Source organism: Lipotes vexillifer, unplaced genomic scaffold (genome assembly GCF_000442215.2).
Source record: "Lipotes vexillifer unplaced genomic scaffold, Lipotes_vexillifer_v1.1 scaffold640, whole genome shotgun sequence".
Lineage (NCBI taxonomy): Eukaryota > Metazoa > Chordata > Mammalia > Artiodactyla > Lipotidae > Lipotes > Lipotes vexillifer.
In genome coordinates this window covers 1,370,458-1,394,926 of record NW_006773138.1, presented here as the reverse complement: position 1 = coordinate 1,394,926, position 24,469 = coordinate 1,370,458, and the positions used below count along the sequence as shown (strand labels likewise).

At 52.6% G+C, this 24,469-nt stretch overlaps 2 protein-coding genes across 2 annotated transcripts in view; both read left to right on the top strand.

Annotated features, from left to right (window-relative positions):
- C2CD3 (C2 domain containing 3 centriole elongation regulator) overlaps positions 1-5,058 on the top strand; it is a 135,478-nt gene extending 130,420 nt beyond the window's left edge. Inside the window, exon 33 of the mRNA XM_007448088.1 lies at positions 4,918-5,058. Within this exon, the coding sequence (XP_007448150.1) occupies positions 4,918-5,058 (141 nt within the window). The remainder of the gene's footprint in view (positions 1-4,917) is intronic.
- A 3,988-nt stretch (positions 5,059-9,046) lies between these two features.
- UCP3 (uncoupling protein 3) lies at positions 9,047-20,830 on the top strand. The gene is made up of 7 exons (XM_007448087.1): positions 9,047-9,136; positions 14,528-14,747; positions 15,270-15,471; positions 15,733-15,933; positions 17,305-17,406; positions 17,889-18,069; positions 20,480-20,830. The coding sequence occupies exons 2-7, from the start codon at positions 14,622-14,624 to the stop codon at positions 20,592-20,594; spliced, it is 927 nt and encodes a 308-aa protein (XP_007448149.1). The 5' UTR covers positions 9,047-9,136; positions 14,528-14,621; the 3' UTR covers positions 20,595-20,830.
- The last annotated feature ends 3,639 nt before the right edge of the window (positions 20,831-24,469 follow it).

Sequence of the window (24,469 nt, the reverse complement as noted above, 5' to 3'; positions counted from 1 at the left end):
GGTGTCCTCTTCTCAGCCTGTGGTCCAGGCCTGATGGCTGAGCTACCCATCTTGGGGCAAGAAGCCCTGACCTGTTAACCTCACCTCTTTTAGCTACCAAGTCCCTAGCCCTCTGCAGAGACCCAGGAAGAGTCCCAAAGGTCAAAGAGCTTCTGATTCAGGCCACACAAAGCTTTGAGGAGGAGATGAGCTCTCTGGCCAAGGGTGTACAGAAGTCAGGGGAAGCAGCCAGAATTGGCTGGTGCCCACGTTGGCCCAGATGCAGTTTGGACAGCACCGCGAGGGAAAGGGCCTACGGGTCTGCTGGGCAGGTGCTAGGCTCAAGTTGCCTGAGCGCTGAGGCCAGAGTCTGGGAGGAGCCAGGAGTTCCAAGAGTGTTACTTCAACCCTTCCCTCTCACTGGCAGGGAGTGGGTTCAGAAGGTTGAAGAGTCTTGATCTAGTCTGGCATCTTCACGGTGCAGACTGGGAGACTGAGGCCCGGGCTGAGGGGTGACACAGGCCCTGCAGAATAGGCCGGTTGTCAAGGAAGCCTTCTCGGAGGAAGGAAAGGGAGGCATCGGAGGGGTGGGGAAGAACAGGCAGCATGTAGGTAGTGAGAACCACATGACTAGAACTCTGAGGCAGGAATGGAGGGTGAGCTCAGAGCGTGGAGCCCAGCCACACTGCGGCTGGGCTAGGTGGTCAGATTTAGGATTGGCCTCTCAAGGCTGGGCCCCTGGTCTGCGTGTCTTATCCTCGCTTCCCCCCTGCTCTTAGTTGCAGCTGCTGAGTTTGCTACTCTCTTTAGCACAGGGAAGTCCTAGTCCCAGCCTTTGGAGAGGACTCTGGGAGCCACCACAGGGGAAGGCAGCCAGCCAAGTAGGTGAAAGTTGAACAAGGCAGGCGGCTCTACTGAGCCTCACTCATCTCTGAAGCAGCAATCTGTTGGCAGCCCTATCCTAGCCAGCCAGAACCAGCTGGCTGTTTACTTTCTGTTTTCAGCTCTTTGGAAAGTTTTGCTTCCAGCCCCTGAGGCAGGTTTATGTCATTGTAAGGGATCTGCTCCGGGGGAAAAAAACAAAACTTCAGTCCTGAGGCCAGGCCCAGGGGCTCAACGGGTGGGGGGCAATGGTAGGGGGAGAGTATGGCCAGTCCTGGCCTAGCCCTGGGCATCCCTTTGGGGGTGCTGTACCCCAATTCTACTCCAGCTGAAGTGAGGTCTCAGAACAGCAGGGCTTCATTTTGCTCTCTGCAGCTGGTGTCTCCAGCTTATTTAGCCCCTGTGCTTTTGTATCTGGCCAGAGCCTTGGTCACATCTGAATTATATTTCAGCTTCACGGTAGACCTGGGGCAAAGAGGCAAACAAGTTCTCAGCTCCACTTGGTAATGAAGATACTGAGACCCAGAGAGACAAAGTGTCTTGGCCTCAAGCAAGTGGGGTAGTTGGGCTGGGCCACAGACCAGTGTTCCTTCCACTCCACCCCACTGCCTCCCCTCTGAGAAACTCCCAGGGACACCCAGAAGCAGGAGTAAATGGGGGTGCCTGCACCTACCACCCTCCTGGAAACATGTGGCCTATGTAGGGATATCCATCTGGGGACTAGATGGAGGGAACCCAGAACACAGTGGCTTGAATCAGCTCACATTTCGAGGCCAAAGAAGAGGGCTGGAGCCTCCTGAGAGAGCGTTTGGAGAAGATGCTATCACAGGGAGCTGGCCAAAGAGGGAGCCATGGGCCGGGGTAAGTCCCTGGGTTACAGGGCGCCTCCTCCTGTATTACCTGCTCATCCTGATCTGTTTTCAGATGAGGAAACCAAGGCCCAGAGAGGAAGTGACTAAAGCGAGGAAGGAAGTGGTAAAGCCAGGACTAGAGCCACTCCCCCACCAGGGTTACTAGCCTCTTGGTGTGAGGAACCCCTGGAAGCCCCATATTTTCCTGCCACCACTGCTTCTTACTCCTCCCCTGATGCTTTATTTTCTCCCTGCTGGAGTTCTGCCTTTGACATTGAAGCCTCCTTTGAGACGTCTGTCTCAAACAATAGGCCGAGAAGCCTGGGTGTCCAGGTGCCCAGAAAAGAGCAGGTCCCCATATGTGGAAGTGGGAGAAGTTAATAGGAGAGCTGGATGGATTTAATGGGACAATCAGAGCCCCTCATGTACTGTCAGGCTTAACACCCAGACCACAGTAAAGCCTGTTCTGTCCTTCACCCCAGGACAGGGGTCAGCCCTACGCCCCCAGATCATTGGAAGGTCCAAGAGGAATATGGTCAGTTCTTCCCCAGACATTCAGGAACTTGAGCCCCTCCCTTGCTGGGTTTGTCTTCTGCTCTCCATACCTGCAGTCAACCAGTCCCATCCCCCTGGCTTTCCCAGCAAATAAATTCCTTCTCCACACCCTTTGCTCAATCTAAGAACTCTACCTGGAATATCCTCTCTCAAATTCTTTGTTCAGATTCCACCTTCATGTTGTTTCAAGTCCGTCTTCTTGAAAGTACCCCTCCAGGGACTTCACCCCACGTATGACACCCACTGTCCAGACTCCAAGGCCCCTGCAGCCCCTCAGTCTGATGGTTGTGCTTCCATGTGGGCTCCTCCTGCCTTCCCAGGAAGGCTGAGGCTCCTCAAACCATAAGCTATGGTGACAGTTTGCTGGTGCCCCCAGAGCTCCAGCAGGAGCATGGGAGTATTTTCAGAGGAGTGGTGGGTACATGGAGGGGTGTCCCTGCGTGGGCAGCTACACCTCTGCCCAGCCCCGCCAAGGCTGTATGTCTCGGGATAGCAACCCTGACGAACAAAGAGACTTTACTACTAGTCAGGATTTTTTTTAGACCCTTTTGAGGTCAACAAAACTACATGCTGCTGACCTTCCATAGCTCTGCCCTGCCCAGTACACAGAGCCAAACCCCGTCCTGTCCCTGGGCCTGGGCCATGCAGATAAGGCCCCCTAGGTTGCTGGGCCCAGGTGTGGGTACTGGGAGGTTGGCTGTGGCTGGTTCACAGATGTCAGCCCAGCTAGCAGGTGCAGGCCTGTGCTCATGCTGCCCCTCCAGTGCGGTGACCTCACCCCACACACAGCTCTGCTGAAACCCTGCGCGTCTCAGATCCCACCTCTGCATGGAGCCGCCCTGTCCTTCCCAGCTGTCATGAATTGCTCTTTCTCTGTGCTTCTGGGCTCTAAGCTTCCTCTTTGTGACTGCTGGGTAGGTCAGCATTCGTCTCCCCTCTAGCTTGAGCAATCACTGGTTCTGGAAAGAATGAAAGAATGACTGAATGAGATATTTGCTGCAAGAGGCAGTCTCCTCCCCAATTAATTTAAGCTTCTGGTCACCATGGCTTGACCCATTCACTGGTCTATCAGCTACCAAGCTCCCATCTTGGACCTGTCTCAGTGGGAGTCACAAGCATCAGAGACAGGCCATGCCCTGCAGGAGCATCCAGTCTGGAGGGAGAGGGCCTCAGGCAGTGGCTGGGTGGCTGGCCTCCCCAGCCTGAGGCATTATGGGGTGCAGGTGCCTCCCATGTTTTGAAAGGAAGAACTACAAACACCAGCACAGGGTGGGTTTCCTTTCTCCCCTTTTAGCCTAGGCCTGCCTGGAAGATGAGGAGCTGTATGTACTCACCTCTGCTGGGCATGTCCAGCCCCTAGCTCCGCTTTGCTCTTGGTTCTCCAGCAAAGAGAACCTGCCTGTGGGCTGTCAGTGCTGAGAGCTTGTCAGGTTGTATGCACTCCCTTGGCATTTAGAATTCCAGATTGGCAGCGACCCTCAAGGTTGCCTGACTTCCATTCCCCCTATCACTTCCTGGCTGCTATTCTAATTCTTTGAATAGCTCTGTCTCCCCAGTTTAACTCTGAGCTATGGAGACTGAGAACTGTTCATCTCCATCTCCCTCTCACAGTAGGCAGTAAGAAGGTTAAAGAAGTGAAGGAAAGAAGGAATTACTGAATATTACTGATCCCACAAGCAACTCTACTCCCACAAGCGATGGGCCTCAGTTTCCCATCAGCAGAATTACTAAGGGGCAGGAAAGTAGTCTTAATCTCTCGGGTCTCCACCAAGCTGACTCTTGGGGCCTAGGGAGTGGTGCGTGTGCTTTCAGTATTTGGGGACAGGCTGCACGCTGTGGAGTCGGCCACGTTTGCCTGTCGGGGCGGCTCCCATGTCCTTTCAGCACTGCCTCTTCCTCTGCCAGGCCTCCACATCTTCACTGGGGCCTTGCTGTCAGCCACCTGCCTGGGGTGGCTTTCCTGTATCCTTTGAGCTCCTTCAGGGCAGGAACCTGGCACAGAGTAAGCACAGAAACAAGCAAACAAAAGGGTTAGAGGAGCAAATGGGTGAGTCATAGAGGAGTCCAAAGGACCACGATGTCATAACCCAAATGCACTCACCTTAAAGGGGAAATTCGTGATACCCAGTCAGCCCAAGACAGGGAGATGTTTGGTAGCAGGGCTGTGGGTGTGTGCTTCATGTCACCTGGAAGCTCCAGGAACTCCCCAGGGCCATACGGAGAGTGTATTTTTCACCAGCATCTTCTCCCTGGCAGGGTCACACATGGGACAGTCACACTTCAAGGACAAATGACTTGTCTAGACACATGCAGCAAGAGAAGGAATGTCCTGGAGGAGACTGCCCCTCCTTCTCCAGAGGCATAGGAGGAGTCTGAACAGGGGTTTACATCTTAGGTCTGCTGCTCCGAGCTGTGGGACCTTGAGTTTATTTCACCTGAACTTTAGTTGCCTCATCCATGACATGGGAACCATGTACCAACCTGTGGGGTCGAGGTGAGGGTTAAACACACTCAGGTATGTAAAGTGCTTTGTAAATCAGTCAGTTCTATACCAGTATTAGCCAAAGGACCAAAAGACGAGAAGAGTCAAAGTCATCTTTAGGCAGTGCCATGTGCGCAGTGCTAACCTAGCTGACCTCCTCCTCTCCAGGGCAAGAGCGAGACCACCAGGGGAGCCCTGTCCCAAAGGCCTTGTCGTCCCAGACCTAACTCGCTGCCTCCCAGCCTGTCTGAGGAAGAAACTCGCAGGATTGCACGGATATTTTCTTCCCGATACTCCCAGAAAGACTAATGCAACCCAAGAGACTGAGGGAAGGACCACCCACCCACTCACCCTCAGCTTTGTCTGGCTTCCCTCAGGGCTGTGAAAGCCCTGAAACCACCGCCAGCCTTGTCCCTGGACACCAGTCAGCCCAGACTAGAGGAGCGTCACAGACCAGCCCAGTGTCCACCTGCCAAGACTTCAGCTTCCTCCTTCGATGGTGAGGCGAAGGCTAGAAATGGTGGATTCCGGTGCCCAAGTGGCCCACCCGTCTTTTGACCAAGGGACCCAAGCGGGCATCTTTCGGCTGGGAAACTCCTCCCAGTGTCCTTGACCAGAGCCTCCTGCTGACACGAGCCTACCCTCTGCCTGAATATGATAGGCCCTTTTGCCTTAAAGGGGCTGGGGAGGGTGGGTGGAGATTTTGTGCATCGTGCATAGCCAGGGAAATCCTAGGGCCGACCTCCAGTTCATTTGCTTGGGAATAAGGGTATTTTATAGATAAAATTATTTTTATGCTGTGTTGAAATAATCAGTAGGAGAGGAGGGGGAAATTATCTCCTTCAAACTTTTTATCTGATTGTCTGAAACTCTAACCATGCTTTTAACTTATTGTTTTTACCCAGCTCTGAAGGTCATTGTTCCTGCCTGTGCTTGAATAAAATCATATTGGTATTTGTATTCTGTGCACATGTTTACCGGGTCGGCCACTGGACTGCAGTGTCAGAAATTTGCTTGTGCTCTGACAGCCAGAGAGAAAGCTTTGCAACCATACAATCCCTTGGAGAAGCTCATCTGGAATGGGGGGTCCAGGGTCACCATGAGACTTCTGACTCCTCCAAAGATTAGGTTGATGCAGATTAGGGTGACACCTAGTATTTCCTTTGCTGGTACCTCAGATCTATCAGCACAGTAATGGGGCTCATGGCACAGGCCCGCTCAGAATGCCCCATCTCTCTGGGATGAGTACATAGCTCTGGCTTAGACTGTCAGACTCCAAACATTCGAGCAGCTACCATAGAAAGGGCCTGTGGGGAGCATTAGAAGGGGGCAGAAATGTGCAGAGTGGCTGGGAGGGAACTACCTGGAGGGCCCTGCTTTCCACCCCAAAGCTTAGGTCATCTCAGTCCTCAGAACAACTCTATAACCCACATCTTATGATTCCCGTCTTATAGTTAAACTGAAGCTCAACGAAATTAAGTGACTTGCCTCTGTTCATGTACTTAGGAAGCAGATCACACAAGACACCTCCAGACATGTCACAAGGCTTCTGTGCCCAGGACACAGCCAGTTAAGTGCTTTGAATTCGGGGAGTTCCTGGAGGAAACCATGTGGGCTGGAGCAGTCAGAAAAGGCTTTCTTGAAGAGCTAAGTCTGGGGGTGAGACCAGGGAGGAACCAGCAGGGCATGCGGGCCACGGTCCAGCTGGGGAGAGAGCAGAGACGGGTCCGGCTCTGCCACTTCCCGATAGGTCCCCTCCGGCTTGACTGCGCGAGCCTCTATCTATCTGAGCCTCTGTTGCCTCATCTGTAAAGCAAGGTAACAAGCCCAGCTTCACTGGGTTGTTGAGAAGATTAAATGAGATGATGTTTGTGAAAGTGCTTTGCCAGCAACTGGCACTTAATGGAAGCGTAGGAAATGTCAGCCCCACCCACCCATCCCCAACTGACCCGGAGCAAGTCAGTAGATAGGCAGGCTCACCACTAGCTGTGAGGCAGGACATGCCCCAGAGGGTACAGGGTGATGCAGGGCGCCCCCCTCATCGGTCAAGTGCACTCAGACCAGCATGTCCCCCTTCATCTGTTTGTCTCGGCCCCCTAACCTTCGGCCTGCCAGCTCACCTCCTCCCCAGTGTCTCCCTCTCAGCTCACCAGCCGCCTGTCTGCCAGGAGCTTTCAAGGCCCAGGTCTCCGCCTCCCTTGAGGCCACAGAGAAGCTAGGGGCCCAGGCCTGAGGGGTTAAGCCTCAGGTGAAGAATATTCCTTCCCAATCCTGCTCCAGCTCCTGTAAATAACTTGATGGGGTCAAGTTAGGATAAGGACATGCATGACTCCTACCCAGGCTGAGGGCGGCCTCTGATAACACAGAGGCACCCTGAGGGTCTGAAAACCTCCCCCTACACTTACAGAGTGTGTTATTTACCAGTGTCTTCTCCCCAGAAGTTGGATCTATTTTGCAGTAACAGCTCAGACGAGAAACGCCCTGCCAAGCATGCAGCACCGGCTAAGGGCATGAGGTACATGTTTGTTCCACCACCACCAACAGAACTAGCCAGCGTCTCCCTACTTCCCTTTCAGCACTCCCTCCACAGAGCCCTGAAAATGGGTGCTTCTCATCACCCAGAGGTTGGCTGATCTCAGCCCATGGCAGCCAGCTTTGGAACTTCTAGCACAGACTGGATTCTGGGGACATGGAGCTAAAGCAGACAGACCTGGCCCTGCCCTCGAAGAGCTCCCAGGCCCACATGAGCTAAGCTGCCCTCCCTCTGGGTCTCTCCAGGGCCCACCGCCCCCTTGTTTGGGTTCCGACTATTTACCCCTCCCCACCTCCTGGCTGCAATTCACCCACCACTTCCAGACTGCCATTTTCAGCTGGAGCCAAGAACCTACTTCCAGAACGCTCCCCACCTCAGCAGCCCTAGCAGCCCCTTCCCTTCATAGGACTAACCCAACTGCCTGCTCTGCTGACATTGGGGCAGGGACTGCTCCAAGGAGGAGGTCCTTTGCACTTGAGTGTCTGGACTTGTGACCGTGGCCATGGTTCTGCACCCAAGTCTAGAAGTGGCCTCTGCCTGCTCCTCTGCCCCACCCGGTCACCTCCCTTCCCTTTCTACCTCTCTTCTCTCCTCCCCTGCCCCCTGCCCCTCCCTCCTCTTTCCTCAGTCACCTGGATCCCAGGTTCAGATTCGCCCACCCCTTACCCTCCGTGTCTACCAACGGGGGCCTCAGCAGCTGCTGTGAGGGACCCTTCCCGCCCCAACCCTCACACCCTCCCCAGAGCCCTTTGGCTTCAGGCGTGTCCATGCTGAAGCTCCCAAGTGTCATATCATAGAGAACAGATGGGTCCAAAGTACATTACAGTTTGCAGGCTGGAAGTCAGGCCCTGCCACATATTGCGACCTGGGTGAGTCACTGTCCCTCCCTAAGACTCTGTTTTCCCCTCTGTAACCTAAGCATTAAAATGCATGCATCCTCAGCCATAGAAAGGAATGAAGTGCTGACACATGCTCCAACATGGATGAACTTGGAAAACACTGTGCTAAGTCAGAGGCCAGTCACAAAAGGTCACATATTGTGTGGTTCTATTTATACAAAATGTTCAGAATCAGCAAATCTATAGAGACAAAGTAGATTAGTGATTGCCTGGTGTTGTGGGGAGGGGAGAAAGGAAGTGACACTGTTGATGTGTACGGGGATATTGGGGAGGGTAATGAAAGTGTTCTAAAACTGATGGTTGCATAACTGTGAATACACTAAAAACCGTTGAATTGTACCAGTTATATAGGTAAATTGTATGGTATGGGAATTATATCTCAATAAAGCTATTTAAAAAAAAAACTTAGACTCCTAATTGTACCTACCTCATAGTGTTGTGAAGATATAGGAATAATGTATGTAAAGTTCCTAGCACGTGGTAGGCATTAAGAAGTGAGTTATCATTGTTACTATTAAGAGGAGGCCCAGGAGAGCCCTGCCCAGCCTATCATGGAAGCCTTGACCTTTGGACTCTCAAAAGTGACAAGTCCAAACCCCCCACCCCATATATACCCTCATCACCCGAGGAAGCGCTTCTTTAATCAGCTGGAAAGGGCTAGTTTAAAGAACCCCAAGTCAAGGGAGCTGAAGCAGATCTGGAACTCCAACCTTCCCCCTCACCTCCCTGCCCCTCACCAGCAGCCTCTGGTCAAGTGACCAGGCTGTCAACTAGCTTCTCCAGGATAAGGTTTCACGTCAGCCAGAGTGTATAAAGACAAGTGCCAAGCCAGAGGCTGCAGGGACGACAGCAAATGACAGAGGGGTGATCAGGTCCCTGCTGCCACCTCCTGGGATGGAGCCCTGAGGAGCCTTAAAGAGACCCTATGCTTCCCCGACTCTGGCTGGACTCACAGGTAAGACCCCACTCACTCTCCACCCCACCTTCCTCCTCCAAGTTCTCCCCTCGCAGCAGCCTACGGAGAGCAGCCAGGAACTGTCAGGGGTCGCTAACCATAGCAGGACAGAGCCGGTAGAGGTTGAGTCAAGATGAGGGAACGGCAGCCCTGATGAGGGCACTATGGCGGGACTGGGACTCCACCCCAGCTCCTGTGTCACTCACCCAGGACTCACTTCCCCCTTGCCCTGCTGGCTGCCTCTGCTGTGATTTTGCAAATCACCATAGATAAAGAGGTGGCTTTCTCCTTAGTCTGACCCAGAGTCCCGAGGATTCCCCCAGAGCATAAAGCCCTTTCCCCATGAGGCCCCCTCTCCTGAGTAGGGGGGCCACCCCAGCTCTGCTCAGACAGCTTCCTCAGCGGGGATGCAGTAGAGGCTTTGCCAGGAGGGTGGAGTCAGGCAGCGTATCTCAGAAAAGGGGCTTCTGATCCCTGCTTCAGAGCCACCACAGAGAACTTGTTTCTAATGCAGATTCCCAGGCCCCCACTCAGACCTGAATCTCCGGGGCTGAGGGCCAAGAATCCACTCTGTAAACAAGCAGCTCAGGGATCCTGAGCTCTCCCTGAAGTCTGACTCTGGGTGGTGGAACAGGAACAGGTGCTAGACAGACCTGAGCTCTAATCCCAGCTCCATTCCATTAGCCTTACGATTAGCTGAAGCCCTTGAAGCCCCAGGGCCCTTGTTTATGAGGACAATCATAGAAGCTACCTTATGCTGTATAAAGGGGTTGAACTAGTCAATGCCTGTAAAGCCCTCAGCATGGTGCCTGGTGCAGGAAGCACTCGGCAGATGTTAATGGGGCACCACGACTCTGGGCGTGCAGGCTGAAATGTCTCATCCCTCATGTGCCCCAGCAGAGCACAGGAAGGAGGGTCTGCTCTACGCTTCACCTTTGCCAGTGGGAAAGTTCTGCTGGCCGCTAGGGCTCCCTGGGTACCAATTCAGGAGGCTGGAGTAAAGGGGGAAGGAGGTTAAGGAGCACTGGCCTCAGGGCCCCTGCCTGTGCCCACCATTGTGGCCTCCCCCTGCCCTGCCCCCACTTGACCAGTGAAAGTCTAGAGCCCTCCCCACCTGAGTCCACTCCACCCTCCCGTAGGGGGCTCAGGACAGCCTCTGGAATAGGCTCCAGCTTCACCCTTGGCCGCTGCTCTTGACCAAGTTCAGGCTCCAACACCTCTTGCTGCACCATCCCTTCAGCCTCACTTGTCTCTGAGCCTTCAGTCCATCCTTGACACCTACACCAGCCTGATCCAAACACAGGTCTGATGGTGTCATTTCTCAACTTGAAAACACCAACCAGTCCCCATTCTTGCTAGATTAAGTACAGCTGTGGCATTTGAGGCCCTCCACCAAAGAACACTGTGGGCATCTCAGACCTTGTTGCCCATTTCCCCACCTCAGCAAGTGGGGTCCCTTGGTCAACTGGTCCTCCCTGGACCCCTCTGGCCCTGGGCCGTCCCTGAACCAGGCTGCACAGAGAACCAAGATAAGTAGCCCCAGTTCCTGCTTTGGGCCCCCCCCCCCCCATCTAGGCAGGAAACCATTGCAGTTAATGAGTTAATTCTAGGGACCTCTCTGGCGGTCCAGTGGTTAAGACTCCACGCTTCCACTGCAGGCGACACAGGTTCAATCCCTGGTTGGGCAACTAAGATCCCGCATGCCACACAGCATGGCCAAAAAAAAACAGAGCTAATTCTAAAGAAGGTGTGGGACAGAGGCAGTTGAGGACAAAGGAGGTTCAGAAGGGAAGCCGTGCCTGATGGTTCAGCCCCTCTGGCCAGAGGACACAGGCGTCCCCTGGGAGACGGACCCAGCCCATGAGGCAAAGCCCACCAAGTGCTCCCTGCAAGGCCTGGCCCGTCGCAAACACTCCACGCCAGGGGCCAATGGCAGGGAATGCACTGAGTCACACAGCCCTGGGGGGGATCCCACCTCTGCTCCTCAGTTCCTAACTCTGAAAGTGGAATTAAAATACCTAACTTGCAGGATTCTTCTATTAGAGCCTGGGTGGCCACCAAGGTTTTGAAAAAGGGACACTTGTACAACCAGCAAGAGACACTAGAGAACACACCTCCCAAGGGCCTCCCTGCCCTGAGAGTCGGGCCCTCACATTCCTGAAGCCGAGGTTCCCAGCAGCACAGCTCCTGTCAGAGGAGGGGAAAGGCCAGGGCTTGAGGGAAGAGAGGCTGACAGAATGCAGGCACTGGCAGCTGTTCCCACACACAACCAGGCACTTTCATTCCAACCCCAGACAGAGGAGCCAGAGCCTCCCTGCCAGGGACTGAGCCTGCCTGGCCGCTGCTGGGCTTCTGCAGGGTGAAGGGGAAGGAGGACAGTGTTCCCCCCGCACGCCTGCAGTGTTGTCCCCTCAGCCAGGCTCAGCTCCACGCCAGCCTCCCTAGGGGCCAGATCCTCCTTGGACCTTCTCAGGGAGGCAACACAGAAAGGCAGGCAGACAAGCTGTGGGAGGAGCACTGCAGAGGGAGCCTGAGGCCTGACTGTGTGCTGTGCGCTAGTCTCAGCCTCTCTGGGCACATTTTCTTCCTCTGCCAAACTGGACACTGATGCCCACCCACCCAGCCCTCCTCGCCAAGCTGTTGTTCTATGTGCTTAGCACTTAATTCCCCAGAGAGGGGTTTTGCATGCAATTTAAAGGGCTTTGAATGCCCTCAACAAAAAAGCAAGATGGTGGATATCCACACTACCACATCCACTGGGGCCCCTGAGTGGAATGAATGGTGAAGGGGGCCTTATTGCCACCACAAGAAACTGGTTGGAGTTCTGTGAATTTGAGGAAATCTCTTTCCATCTTAAGCCTCTCTTTTCTCACCTGTAAAATGGATTTAAATGCTGTCCTGCCCTCTTTCCAGGGCTGTTTCAAGCCTAGTAGAGCAGAGTGAACCAGGCTCTGACACTGGTGGCTGGTAACACTGAGCAAGCCAACATCTCTGAGCCTCCATTTGCTCAAACGCAGGGAGAGGAAGGAGGAGGCTACCTCTCTGGAAAGTTGTGAGAATTCAGTGAAATTGTGTGTAAAGCTCCACTGCAAGAGCCTCACGCCCCATAGCCATTCCCTCCTCCTACCCTAAGCGGTGCCCTGGACTCTCACACAAGCGCACGCCCTTCCCTGCACCTGGAATCCCCCCTCCCACTTCTCCAGCTGCTGAAATTCTGCCCACCTTTCAAGGCCCTCCTCCCACCCCCCACCATGAAACTGTCCTAATTCTACCTCACAAACAAGAGAGAGGGTTTCTCCCTCCTTGGGGTCCCTTCTTGATGGTTCCTTCCTTCCAACATTGATCCATCCCATCTTGCACTGCAGTTACGTGTGGGTGTGTCTAATGCCCCCACAAGACTCCTTGAGAGTTCCCCACGGGCAGGTCACACAGACTGTTTTTACTCATCTCCAGATTTCCTGGAGCGCCAAGCACAGAACTTAGCATGAGCTGGGTCTTAGGGAGGTCCATAGGCCACAATAAGGACTTTGGACTTTGTTCTGAATAACTAGGCAGGGCTGGGGCGGTTGGAGAGCCTTAAAACAGGGGAGTGACATGATCTGAATTATGTTTGGACACTAGGTTAGGTCCCCATCCAGAAAATCTCCTCCTGCATTTGCTGTCCAGTCCTAACATTCCAGAATCGGTGCACAATTCCCTTTATGACTCAGTAACTTCAAAATGCATACAATCCTTATATGTAAGCTATATCTCATTTTAAAAGTTTTAAAAATAAAAGTAAAATGTTAAGTGCAACTTCATGCCAGGAGAGATCAAAATAAAAGCACCACCTTCCCCGGGGCAGGATTCAAAAGTTGTCCCTCCACACTATGACCCAGGCTTCCAGACTGGGATCCAGTGGCTGGTGAGCTCCCATCTCAACCCATCCTCCATCTCACCTCCTTCATTCCCTTTGGATAATTCTACACCTGTGTTCCTGAATGTAAGCTCCTTGGGGGCAAGGGCCAAACATGATTCATTCCATATCTTTCCTCCCCTAGTACCTGCCATAGTGTTCAAGAAATAGCTGATCATTAAGATAGTCACTTACACCTTAGTATGAATTAGAAACATCAGCTCCTTCTTAAGAACAGACTTTTCTAGGGAAAGGTGACAGCAAGCATAAGAGTCCAGGGAGCCATGTGGGTTGAAGACACAGGACAGGGAGAACGAGAGTTGTAGACCACAGTCCTGAAAGAAGCCTCAAGTGGTCACCCCTATCTTTTGGAATCCATTTCACCACTGGTGAATAGGTAATATATCATTCCCATTTACCCAAGAGAGGTTAAATAATGTATCTAATGTCCCTCACCCATTAGTAAGCCATGAAGACAGGGCAGGAACTCAGGTTTCCTCACCACAGGACCAGAGTTTTTCTATTACCGTAGAGAAGGGGGCACACAGTCAGCCCACTTAACAGCTAACTCTGTGGGACTGGCCCTGGCTCCAGAGGTGACAATGTTGAAGGGTCCAGGATCCCAGCACACTGGGGGGCGCCGAGTGTGTGAGTTGGGGTGCCCATGGGTATGAACTGCCAAGAGATGGCATCAGTACCAAAGGCCTGTGCCAGCTTCCCAAGGTAACCAAGGCTAAACCAGGACCCTCATGTACACATGCCCCTGGTCCACCAGCAGTAAGATGGGTGCAGGCACAAGTGCACCCCTGGGGGCAGGGAGGGGGCACAGTCTCCCTCAGAGCCCTGGGGAGGCCGAGCAGCAGAGGGGCCCAGGGTCAGTCACCGCCCCCCCACCCCGTCCCTCCACAGCAGAACACCAGCCCACGAGTCCTACAGTGTTGGGAGGAAACATCTCTAGTCACAGGCTAAATATCTTTGGTGACAGAGAAGCAATCACAGGCTGAGAAGGACTGTGTTTGTTTTAAGTAAAGAAGAGTACATTCAGGCAGGCTTGGAGGAAACAACTACAACCCCTCATCCAAGATGGCTATAGCAGTTTAACTGAGCCATGAGGCACATTTATTTTGTTGATTTGGGACGGCAGGGCCTAAAGCGATGAGACTTGGCAGGCTCTCTCCATACACCTCAGGGAGCAGGCCTTTCGCAGGAAGCAGCCTGAGGCTGGGGAAGGAGAACGGGGTTGGGTGGTTGCCTGTCCCTGCCTGAGCCTTTATACAGTGAAGACCCACCTCCAACCGGGAGGGGAGAGGGGTCAGGGTGAAGATGGCAAGACATAAGGGAGGAAAGTGACCTGTTCTTATAAGTCAAATCCACACAGCTAAGCACAGCCATGCACAGGCTTTTCCCTTATAAACACCCTCCTGATGCTGAGCAGGGCCTGGGGACGGGCCCAGAGGGCATGGGTTCTATCCCCTCCTCTGGCCTGTCTCCTGCAGCCTCCTCCATGCACTGAAGCCCAGGGCTGTGCAGCAGCCTCTCTCCTTGGACCTCCGCTGGGCCCTGGAGGGACCGGGCAGAGCCCCTGGGACCATGGTTGGACTGAAGCCTTCAGAGGTGCCTCCCACAACGGCTGTGAAGTTCTTGGGGGCGGGCACAGCGGCCTGCTTTGCTGACCTCCTCACCTTTCCACTGGACACAGCCAAGGTCCGCCTGCAGGTAGGCACCCTTTGGCCGAGGGTCATTACTCCCATCAGCAGAGGGGCTGAGTTCTCCACCGGGGCACCTGCAGTGTCTGCCCGCTTGCTCTTCCTCACAGCGGACCTGAGCAGGCCACTCACCCCACTGCCCATGACCCTGCCTCGCCACCCATCACCCATCACCATCACCCAAGGCCAAAAGATCTTAATTCCTTGGCAGGACGTGCCAGGGCCCTTCATGGCCTTGCCCTACTTTGTAAGCCAAAAAGTGAGTAGAAGTAAGGAATTACTGGGTGAGCCTGGGCAAGCCACTGACAATCTGTACCAAGAAAAACAATCCACCCTGTCCTCCCTGAGGATCCAACACCACACTGTGTACAACAGTTTGTGGGCTGGAAACTGCTACACAAAACTGTCATTTTTACCAGGATGTGATGCTGTGATCATGCTTGTTCCGAGCCCAGCCCCAAGCAGGCCCCCCTGCACACAGCCCCATCCACCCCCGACCCAGCCCCTCACACCGCTGCGGGGTGTCCCTCAGATCCAGGGGGAGAACCAGGCGGCCCGGAGCACGCAGTACCGCGGGGTGCTGGGCACCATCCTGACCATGGTGCGCACCGAGGGCCCCCGCAGCCCCTACAAAGGGCTGGTCGCCGGCCTGCAGCGCCAGATGAGCTTCGCCTCCGTCCGCATCGGCCTCTACGACTCCGTCAAGCAGTTCTACACCCCCAAGGGATCGGACCGTGAGTGCTGAGGGGGTGGGCAGAAGCAGAATCTAGGCTGTGGGTCAGAAGACCAGGGCAGTGCAGACTCAGAGGCAGAGCTGGGGCGTGAGAAGTTGGTAACATGCTCATGAGAAGACTCTGAGCCTCCGTTAAGGAGGCTCTGGAACCTTGGCCCAAGAGAGGAAGGCATCGAGCAGGGGAAGCCCCCAGAGATCAGCATCAGGCCCAGAGAGGTGCTGGGTGGTGGAACACTGGCCCACTCACTCTCCTTCTCTCCAGACTGCAGCGTCACTACCCGGATTTTGGCGGGCTGCACCACCGGGGCCATGGCAGTGACCTGTGCCCAGCCCACGGATGTGGTGAAGATCCGATTTCAGGCCAGCATGCACGCTGGGCCCGGGAGCAACAGGAAGTACAGCGGGACAATGGATGCCTACAGGACCATCGCCAGGGAGGAAGGGGTTCGGGGCCTGTGGAAAGGTAGGTCTGGACTCCAGGTTCAGGGGGGCTTGGGCAGTGATTTCCCCACCCTAGGGCTGGAGCAGGGAACTGGGCAAGGGGAGAGCCCAGCACGCATATTCCAGCGACTCTAAAGGAACATCCCAACCATTGCAACATGCCAGCTGACCCGCCACCCTGCCCCAAATTCAGTTCAGTTTGCCAACTCTTCACCACGTGCAGGACTGTGAGGGAGAGAGAAATGAATAGAAGACATCCTTGTGGCTCTCACAGTCACCCAGAGGAGAGGGGACATGTCAAGGAGCAGCTATTCCACAGGACAGGATGTGCTGGGTTCACACGCAGGGGCAGGGCCGGAGGCAGGAGAGGCCATGCAGGCTGGGGGTTGGGGCGTGGGGAGGTGACACACAATCTGGGCCTCAAAGGCTGAGCCGGCTCAGCAGAGAGTGAGCGAAGGGCCTCCCCAGCAAAGGCTGATGACGATGACTGCAGGGCATGGAGAAGAAAGAGAGGCCACTGGGGGAAGCAGCCATGAGGAGGGGGCTTCCTTGGGAACAAGGCTTTAGGGTTCCCTACGTTTCTGAGTGGTGGCCACCTTGACAAATGCTGTTGTCTCTCCCACGTGTGGCCAGGGCTCACGTGAATCTTGCAGAGGAAACAGTGACCCAGTGAAGGTTAAAGGCAGGACACCTGGGTCACAGCCTCACTTGCTGTATGCCTTCCTGGAGCCCGGCCCTCATCTGTGAAACCGGGGCGGGGGGGGTGGTCTTGATGCTCTCCAAGGGCCCTGCCAGGGCTACATCCTGTCACTGTTCCAAGAGCCTAGCCTCCCTCTTCCAAAGAAAGGCTTCCTTTTCTCCCTCTAGCCAGGTCTCAGGAAGGCATATTTTAATTTTGAGAGATATTGCAGATTATCCTCTGAACTGTGGCCCAAACAAATACAAGAGGGCCTCTCTGTTTTTTGTCTCTAAGAAGGACATGGATAACCTGTTTTGTTTTTTTTGTTTTTTGTTTTTTTTCTTGCGTTATGCGGGCCTCTCACTGTCGTGGCCTCTCCCATTTGCGGAGCACAGGCTCCGGACGCGCAGGCTCAGCGGCCATGGCTCACGGGCCCAGCCGCTCCGCGGCACGTGGGATCCTCCCAAAACGGGGCACGAACCCGCGTCTCCTGCATCGGCAGGCGGACTCTCAAGCACTGCGCCACCAGGGAAGCCCAACCTGAGAGTTTTTAAACATCAGAAAGGAAAGTATGGAATCTACCCACCTGAGGTGGGCTCCTCTGAGACCCCTGGAATGGGGCACCATGTCCCCCCAACTGGGGCCTGTGGCCTTGCAGCCAGGGGTTCCATTTCTGCTCTTCCCCACTCATCAGCCCCACCCTCTCCCTGACAGGAACTCTGCCCAACATCGTGAGGAATGCCATCATCAACTGTGCTGAGATGGTGACCTACGACATCATCAAGGAGAAGCTGCTAAACTACCACCTGCTCACCGGTGAGGCCCTGGGCTCCAGGCAGATGGCCCTCCCATAGCAGAGAGGGAACCTGGGACGCCAGAGAGTGGGCACCACCCACAGGCAACTGGGCTTTAGAAGGAGCAGAGGGAGGCGCAGTGCCCAGCACATCATTATGATGAGTAGGAAAGAACCCCGGACAGGAGGCCCGAGACCTGGCTTCCAGCCCTGTGCCATCTCTCCCCGTGCACCTTTAAGCAAGGGTCACCTTCTCTGACTACAGTTTCCTCCAACTAGGTGGTTGGACTGGATTACCTTCCAACCCTGGGACAGCCCAATTCTGTTTTACGAGTCCTTACCAAGAGCTCCGCCCTGGGCACTGTGAGAGATTTGGAAAACACTATCCTTACACTCAGGGAGTTCACAGTTTCATGAGGGACAAACAGTGGACACATATGAAACAGAAAGCAAGGGCACTCCTCATCTCACAGCCCAACATTTGCTCTTCCCTAACCTGCGACAGACAACTTCCCCTGCCACTTCGTCTCTGCCTTTGGAGCTGGCTTCTGTGCCACAGTGGTGGCCTCCCCAGTGGACGTGGTGAAGACCCGGTATATGAACTCACCCCCAGGCCAGTACCGCAGCCCCTTCGACTGTATGCTGAAGATGGTGTCCCAGGAGGGCCCCACAGCCTTCTATAAGGGGTGAGCCTCCCCTCCTGCTGCCAGTACTCCCTCCTAGAGAAGCAGGCCTCCCTTCCTTCCTGCCATGTGGATTGTGTCTACCATGGGTCCACCTGGAAACACACTGGTGAACAGCACAGGTATAAATGCCACAAAGGACAAGTATAAAGACCTACGGAAATGATTTTTAGAAAGAGTGGACCAGGTCTGATTTGGAGAGTCAGGGAGGCTTATCTGAGAAAAAGATGTCTAGGCACAGGTCAAAGTGCCATCCCCAAACGTCCTGGGCAGGGGAGGAGGAGGGAAAGGTGGTTGGTAATCCTGAGACTTTTCCCTGACCCACCACCATCACTGTGGATCACCACAGTCGGCGGCCCTAGTGCCCAATGTGCTTCACGTTTTCTTGCTTCTCTGCCTTGGCATTTACTGTTCCCTCTGCGTGGAATGCCTTTCCTGCACCATCCACATGCTCTACATCTTAGCTGTCCTTCAAGACTAGTTCAAATGCCACCTCCTCCCTAACACTCTCAGGTGTAAACTTTCCCCCTCTGTGAACTTCAGTGATACCTTCCTCCACACCACTTTTATGGGATCTACCACTTCCTACTTTGTATCAATATTATAGTATTTGTAAGTTTAAATTATCCCCCAGGCTAGAGTGCAGGCTCCTTGCAGCCAAGGACTGTGGCTTATACAGTTGACCCTTGAACAATGCAAGGGTTAGGGGCATGGACCCCATGCAGTTGAAAATACGTGGACAATTGATAGTCGGCCCTCCATACATGAGGTTCCTCCATTGCCATGGTTCCTCCATATCCCCGGTTCCACATCCACAGATTCAACCAACCATGGATCCAACCAACCGCAGATCATACAGTACTGTAGTATTTAATATTGCAAAAGGATCTGTGTATAAGTGGACCCTCACGGTTCAAACCTGTGTTGTTCAAGAGTCAACTGTATACATCTTCCATATCCCAGAGTCCCCAGCACCAAGGCACTGTAGACTACACTACAGTGTAGTCATTAACAAGCATCGTGACTGCTAAGTCCCTAAGTATGAGGCCTTTTGCTAAGCACTTCACAAATACTCTCTCACCCCCCTGAACTGGGCCGTGTTCTCCACATTTACTGGGGAAGAGACTGAGGCTCAGAAAGGTCATGGAACTTGTCCCAGCTCACAAAGTTTGAACGGCAGAGCCACGGCTCAAACCCTGACCATCAGATACCACCCACATCGTCCATCCCACGCTAAGCTCTTTGCTTGGCCCTCTTACCTCCACCACTGAGGATAGATTTCTGGAGCCCAGCGTTAGGTTGGGCCCAACAAACAACCATGTTCTTGACCCTGGGATGACGTCACAAAACTGAGTTCCAGCTGACAGTTCTTTTCCTGTAAGTGCCTCCATCATTTCACTCTTCAGCTGTAGCCACTTGTCTCGGTTTGTACTTTCACTTGGCAAACATTCACTGAGCATCTTGCGGGTGCTGGGCCCTGTGCTATGCACTGTACCTTAACTCATTTAATCCTCTCAACACCTCCGTGCGGTAGGTGTTGCTGTCCTCATGTTACAGGTAAGTAAGCTGAGGCTGAGAAAGATTAAGTTCAAGAAGCTGGTCAAGCTAGGATGTGAATCCAGGTCTAACGCCAGAGTTCACATTCGTTGTCCCCGTGCTATATGCCCTGTGAGGGGCTCAGGCTGAGGGTTCAGGAGAGGCCTTGGTGGGAGGTTCTGGTGCCCAAGCTGAGTCCCACGGAGCCAAGAGCGAACAGCCCGGCAAGGAGAGAAGGAGATATTCCAAGCAGAAGGAGCAACATGGGCAAAGGTGTGGGAGGAAGCATCTGGCAGGAGCTGAGAGGACCAGGAGGGGATTAGCGGAGAGAGAGGCTGAAGAAGAGGCAGGGGCCGGGCCGCTCCCTGAGTCTAGAAGCACAGCCGAGGGGGGCTCTCGCCCAGCCGCGCTACCTACCGCAGGACTGGCAGGCTCTCCGGAGTGTAGTTAATTTGGTGTCACGTTGTTTTTGCCCCTCCAGCTGGAGGCCGAGGTCTCCGCAGGGGTGGCCACTCAGGTTGTAAATGAGCCCAGAAATACCCAGCAGCAGAATGGAGTCAGGTGGTTTTAACTGAGCTACTTAACCTCGGTTTCTGAAGAGAAAGAACTGGCAACAATCATAGCTACCTGATAGAACTGTGAGAATTAACTGCCTGACACAGTAACATGGCTCAAAATGTTAGTTTTCTTTCCTTTCCCAACTCCAGCTTCTGCCTAAATTCCTTCAGTAGAGAAGAAAATGACTGAACAATCTCAGAAAATGCTCGTGACTAGCAGAAGGCTAGTCCTTTGGCACCAGCACCGAGTGGGGAGAGCACATAGATCCATGTGGGACTCCAGTCCACCCACCTGACCATGTGGTTGTTTCTCTCATCAGATTTACACCCTCATTTTTGCGTTTGGGAGCCTGGAATGTGGTGATGTTCGTCACCTACGAGCAACTGAAACGGGCCTTGATGAAAGTCCAGATGCTACGGGAATCTCCATTTTGACTAAGACAAGGCCACTTGGTACTTAACTAGGACAAAACCAGTTAAGGATGGAATAAAGCAGCGGGTCCACACACACAAGGACATAGACCCACACATGTTTACAGAACTGTTTACTTGCTGCTGACTCAAGAAACAGAAGAGGAGGAAGGACTGTGATCTTCAGTGCTTTGTCTTAAGAACACCTTTGTTTTGCACTGACAAAATGGAAAATAAATTACATTAATTTGTGAAACCCATCAGGTTGGATGCCTAACATTTAGGCAAGGAAAAACAAAACAGATCCATTTGGATAAAACAGAAGTTTGCAAACTTACGTCCCCTGAAAAATCTGATTAGACGATGAATTATAAACAGGAAAGGGACAGGAGTGGCATGCGATTCACTTGGAAATCAGCTAAGGAGTCTACAGGGGCACCGCCAAAGCAGCATAAAGCTTTTGACTGCAGCCTTCAGTTAGCCATGCATCATCAGCTATATGTGTAGTGTGCCTGCTGTGTAAAACCCACTGGGATTCCAGGAAACGTGAGAAGAAAAGAAAACCTAGAACCTGTGTCAAAGGAGCACTGCTGAGCCAGTGTGAGGCTTAGACCCATAAATGTTTGCTGATGACACTGGAGAATCAAGAGGGCAGCCTCAGTCTCTTTCCTGTAAAATGGGAGTAATAATCCCTTTCCTCCTACCTCACTTGGGGTGTTTATGAGGATCAAGTGAGAAGGTAAGCAAGAAAGCACATTATAAAAGCAAAAGCTCTGTACAAATGTAAATATAAGGACCATATGCCTTGGAAAAGATTTTGTCGGTCGGTGAGGAAGTGCCAGGGGAGAAGTTTTTGAAAGACACAGTTGTCTAGAGGTGAGACCAAAGGAACCAGGGGTTTGGGGGCCAGGGGTGACAGAGAATGATGTGCAGCTGTGGGAGCCCCCCACTCCGTGCTGGACTGTGAGGCACCTTGAAGGGTGTGGAGTTTGGGGACAAAGAGATAAATACTGAGCTGAGAGCCTAAAGTACCAGGAATCAGAATTTTTGGAAAATTACTATGACTCAATACAGGAATTCACACCTTGAGCGTGAGAATGAGAATAGCCACTTTTCTGCCTTCTCTTTCTCGGATGGAATCACCCTTTCTCGCTTCAGGCTTCCTGTGTGTCAGCGCTGGGCCACACCTGGCCCACACACATACACTGCCTTCTGCCCTTCTGCAGGCTGGCTGCTCTGTCGTTTAGGGGTTCGGCGCCTCCGTATGTAAAAGGCAGGGTTGAACCAGATAACCTCCTTCTGAACTTAACTGGCCGTATTTCACATTGATAATTGGGAACCAGAATGCTAGACTTTCTGCTTCTTAGCAGCCTGTGTGGCTCTGATGACAGAACTGGGTTCAAACCACAGACACACACACACACACACACACAACTATTAGCAACCTAACCATGGGGAATCCTTGCACCTCAGAGTCCTACAGAGAAGTGGGAATGACAATCCTCACTTTGCAGGAGGTGTTCAGTGATGTCATCCTTCCTTCCCTGCTCTGACTCCTCTGCACCCTGGGGGAAAACGAACATCCACTTTCTGAAATCAGCACTTTCCTAAATCTAAATCATAATTTTTGAGCATCTACATATATGAAGTGGAAAGTCCAAGCAAAAGCAAAAAAATAAAATTATTTTGATTTAATGTGTGGTTCAGCTTTCAAATAAAAGCTATATTTAAAACTTTCTCTTTCTTTTGACTTGACGGCATTTGCAAATCATTTTTAAACACTTGGTCTTGATTTTTAAGTTCCTAGAGGCCAAGGACTATGCCTTCAATGAGTTTCTATGTAGCAATATTAACCCATCATCTATCCAGAGCATACTATTCAGATGATGCTGCTGAAAGAGAGAGGAGGATAAATGCTTCTGAGAGATATTTTGATTGAGATCAGAAGCCTAGTGACCTCCAACTTCAAGCTTTTGGGAGAGGGAAAACAAGATTGGTGGGAGGTCTTCTGAGGTTTTTCTGGGCAAAATACTAGATCTCTTTCCCCACTTCTTAAAGGCAAAGGTTGAACCAAATGACCTAAGACTAAAGTTCTGTGATTCTAAGAACTAAGAGCTTCCTCCAAGCCACAGGCATTCCCTTCCTAGTCCTGCTTCCCAATTTCTGCCACCAGGAAGCCAGGGATGCAAACTCCTGAGGTCAGATCACCAGCTGAGGCCAATACCCATTCCCCCACTGCACCCTCACAGACACCTACCTCCATCAAGTCATTCAAAATGTTACCGAACCGGGCTTCCCTGGTGGCGCAGTGGTTGAGAGTCCGCCTGCCAATGCAGGGGACGCAGGTTCGTGCCCCGGTCCGGGAAGATCCCACATGCCGCGGAGCGGCTGGGTCCGTGAGCCATGGCCGCTGAGCCTGCGCATCCGGAGCCTGTGCTCCGCAATGGGAGAGGCCACAACAGTGAGAGCGTACCCTGAGAAAACTATAATTCAAAAACAGTCATGTACCACAATGTTCACTGCAGCTCTATTTACAATAGCCAGGACATGGAAGCAACCTAAGTGTCCATCGACAGATGAATGGATAAAGAAGATGTGGCACATATACACAATGGAATATTACTCAGCGATAAAAAGAAACAAAATTGAGTTATTTGTAGTGAGGTGGATGGAACCAAACTTGAATCCTCTCGCCCACACACAGTAAAGCTGATCTACTGACACTGGGTTGTGGTGAAGGAAAGTACAGCACTTATTGCAGGGCACCAAGCAAGGAGTTCAGGAAAGTTAGTACTCAAAACATGTGAACTCCCTAATGGTTTGTTTTGTTTTGTTTGTTTGTTTTTGGCTGGGTCGAGTCTTAGTTGTGACACGCTGGATCTTTCGTCGCAGCGCACAAGCTTCTCTCTAGTTGTGGTGCACGGGCTTGTCTTTAGTTGTGGCACACAGGCTTGGTAGTTGCAGTGCATGGGCTCTCTAGCTGCAGCACATGGGCTTAGTTTCCCTGTGGCATGTGGGATCTTAGTTCCCCGACCAAGGATCGAACCCGCATCCCCTGCATTAGAAGGCAGATTCTTAACCACCAGGGACCACTAGGGAAGTACCCCACCCACACCAGGGATTGAACCAGTGCCCCCTGCAGTGGAAGCACAGAGTCTTACTCACTAGACCACCAGGGAAGTCCCAGCAAAGCATTTTTAAAGGCAAAGTGAGGGAGGGGCATCCCAGGGTCTGTCAACAGCTTGTGCACAATTCTCTGATTGGTTGATGGTGAGGTAACAGGACGATGTCACAGGCGTAACATTATCAATCCTTAGGCGCCAGTAGGTCTGGGGGCTATGGGCTCATCATCATCAAGTAGTTAATTTCTTCCATTTGGTGGGAGTTTTAACGTCTGTAAAACTACTCAGGAAATGAACATCAGATATGATTATCTAGGTAATTCACAGAGGAGCTAAAGCAGAGACTATAGGAGAGGGGTCTGTCTCAGGAAGGCCCCATAGGGTCCTGCTGGGTTATAGAAAGAAATCTGCTTTTTCACAAACTCTTCTAGTATATCAGGAAAAATGAGATAGTTTGACCCCTGACTCAGTCACATTAGTGACATAGTGGATTATTGACTTCACAGAAATCTTGTTAGTAAAAGTAATATTTTTAAAGGAATATTTTATTCAGGAGGAATGAATGTTAAGTAAGGAAATATAATTATACCTCTATAGATGAGTTAATTTGTGTCGGCACACTCTGAAAAGTACAGAGCGCTATACAAACCAAAGTATTCATTGTGCATACATCGTTAGCCACACATTGTACTAGGTGCTGAGGTGAACGAGGCCCGTCCTGCCTTCAGGGAGTTCACTGGGGTGGTGGATGGTGGGGCAGGAGAAACAATGATGCAG